This window comes from Arachis ipaensis, chromosome B06 (assembly GCF_000816755.2).
Source record: "Arachis ipaensis cultivar K30076 chromosome B06, Araip1.1, whole genome shotgun sequence".
NCBI lineage: Eukaryota > Viridiplantae > Streptophyta > Magnoliopsida > Fabales > Fabaceae > Arachis > Arachis ipaensis.
Window position 1 is genome coordinate 127,601,563 of NC_029790.2, and position 2,957 is coordinate 127,604,519.

At 37.4% G+C, this 2,957-nt stretch overlaps 1 protein-coding gene across 3 annotated transcripts in view; it reads left to right on the forward strand.

The window, feature by feature from the left end:
• The window catches only part of LOC107605212, an 8,416-nt gene that overhangs the window by 3,513 nt on the left and 1,946 nt on the right, over window positions 1-2,957 (forward strand). For all 3 annotated transcript variants that reach the window (XM_016306996.2, XM_016306997.2, XM_021105073.1), the window contains one exon: window positions 407-525. In XM_016306996.2, coding sequence (XP_016162482.1) covers window positions 407-525 — 119 coding nt within the window. The remainder of the gene's footprint in view (window positions 1-406; window positions 526-2,957) is intronic.

Here is a 2,957-nt window from a genome sequence, read left to right on the forward strand (position 1 = left end):
TATAATAAAATTGAAACATCTTAATGCTGTCATCTTCATTGTCACTCTTGGAAATTTGGTAAAACAATGTTGTTTTAGCACGAGTCTCTGTTGTGTCTCCAAAACTTGGAATCGAGTTTTTATACTTTTATGTCCTTATGGTTACATACCACTCCATCTCCTCCAATAAGATACAAACCTTGTGAAGTTTCTTGGTTTATGTCTCAAAAGGTCCAAGATACATACATTATTGGACCTTTTTAATACCAGTCACAAAATTCGAAATTGAAAGAAAAGCATTTTGCATAAATTGGAAATCCATTAGGGTTTAGGGTTTCGGGTTCATGATTCAGTTATTTGTGATTCAATTACAGAAATTTTTGCCTTTTTCATCCAAATCTGGAGTATTTTTGGTTCACAATTTCAGGAAAGTTGGTTGAATCAGGTAAAAGAAAAGCAAGTGCTATGTGACCAAGGTCTGCAACAAGTAAACTGGAACATTGCATATGGTTTGCAACAGATGGGAACTTCCGAAAATGATTCCAGGTAAATTTATTATGTATCTTATAAAGATTGGCAATATGTCTCTTCTAAAACAAAGTCAAGCTTTCTGCATTAGAAGAGGTTTTGTTTATATAGCCATATCTTCTGACATGGATAGAGGTTTCTTAATGCAATCTTTTGATGGAAAATACCATCCTGTTCATACATAGCACTAATAAATAATTGTTTCCCTTAATACTCATAAATTTTACGCGATCAAAAATTCCCTTGATCTAGAGTTGTTACTAGAAGAGATAGTGTGTTTTTCTTTGACGCTGGATTGAAACTACTAAAATTTTCTCAAAGAGTCTTCCGATTTTATGTATGAGATGGACTATAAGTTGCTCTTGTGCAACATAGTATCTAAGGCTAATAGTCCAGATGACTGAGGTTGTCAAACCTTAGAATGTATGTAACTCATGAAGTCTCAAGATTAAGTAACTCAAGTCTTAAACTTATAAGACTTTACACAACAACAAAATCCTATCTCACTAGATGAAATTAGCTATATGGATCAAACGACGCTACTAAGTCTTGCTATGGATCAAACAACTAATAAGAGTTTACCCATTTTTACAAAAAATCATGATAAAAGAAAATAATTAAATTAAACAGCATTTATTACTTTGAGTGCTAAAGATTGTGTAATTTGAGTGGCTATTAAATGGAGTTTATGATAGATCTGCCAGTGTGAGAGATAGACAAACTTTGCCCATTACCCCATGATGTTGGTCAGATGCCTGATAAGGTGATGCAGGTTTGAGAATTCTGGAGTGACATCTGAGGTTGCTCCAAAATATGGATACCAAGCTTAGTCTATCACCTATTCAGGTGTTGTGATAGAGGCAAACAAGTGTGAAATTATGGTGTGGGAGTCCTAGCAGGAGTAACTCAAGCATTTGAAGGGAGTTGAGATGAATGAAATGTAGGTCTCGATGTATATGCATGAGGGGCAGAATTGCGAGACAGTAGGAAAATAATGAGAATGAGAAATACTTTAGTTAGCAATGTAGTGAGGAGATTAGAAGCATAGACTCATAGTTGGCATACAGTGGTAGGGTGGAGGTGTAGGCTGAAACCCTTGATCAACCCTATGCCAGGAGTTGAAACTAGTATGACTGGCTTTTGGCGTAGTTGACAAATCATGGAACTATGTTCCGAGTCACCCTTCCGGCTCTTTGTCATCTGTCCACCAGATCTACCACCACGATAACCACCATGTTTGCCTCTAAAATTGTGTTAGCCTGGGATGCAAAATGCGCTTGAAGAACTAGTGTGCAGAGAACTTTGCATTTGATTCAGCTTGAGGTTTGTGAGTCATGAGATATGGCTCCACTTAAGGCATAGAGTAGGGCTTAGACTTGATGTTTATGGAGGTGACAAATGCATCGTGTTCACTTCCGAGCCTAGCAAGGATGACAACAATGTGTTCTTGCTCAGAGACTGGACTTACAACAGAGGCCAAGGTGTTCATGACAGCTCAAATGTGGAGGAGATATTCGTTAGGAGGTTGCAAAGTCTTTGATATGGTGCTCAACTCTAGTTTCCATTGTTGTGCACATGCTCTTGTTCGCGATGCAAAGCAGGGATCATGTTTCTCCCACACTTGCCATGAGAACTCACAATCGACAATAAGTATGAGCACCGAGTTGGTCTTCGTCGATGTCAACCATGCGAGGAGCATCTGATCTTGCTCATCACAAAGCTCATACTCGCTAGAGACGCGGTTGTTGAGAGCATCCTTTGGCGACGCAAGTTGTAGAGGATGAAGAGCACATTGATCAATTAGAATATGAGATTAAAGAGGCGATTGCCTTTAATGCTGATAGGACTTGATGTTGCCAAAGAAGAAAGTTTCAATCTTCGAGTTGTAGAGAGATATTCGGGAGAGGACGCGCGAAGGAGGTGGAATTGTTGGCAGTGACAGATTTCCTAGGTGTTGGAGGGAGGATCCATGCTCAATCTGAATCACTTGATACCATGAGTTTAAGAGAGAGGGATGGAGAAGAACGAGGGAAGAGAGAAGAAAGAGTTGACAGAATTGATCAGAGAAAGTGAATATTCATTCTATTATTATTACTGAGTTTAAACACAGTTCAATGCTTATATACATAGCAAAGTAGTTTATTTAGTAAGCTAGTACAAAGGGATAGAAGGGACTTTTCATGCTTAAGTTAATTGCAAGATCTATTTTAGTTGGAACTTACCCTAACTATCTAACAGATTAACCTAACTGATTCTGCCTCTTCTATACTTTTCAGTAGCGTTTGGAAGGGAGATTGAGATTGAAAATAAATTAAGTCTCTGTTTTGTATTTAGTGTAAAGTGTACAAGACTGAGTTATATCTTAGTATCTTGTTTGGTTTAAGATAAAAAAAAATGGGGACTTAAATAAGTGAAATTACTAAAATACCCTTACTAATTAAAAAAATCAA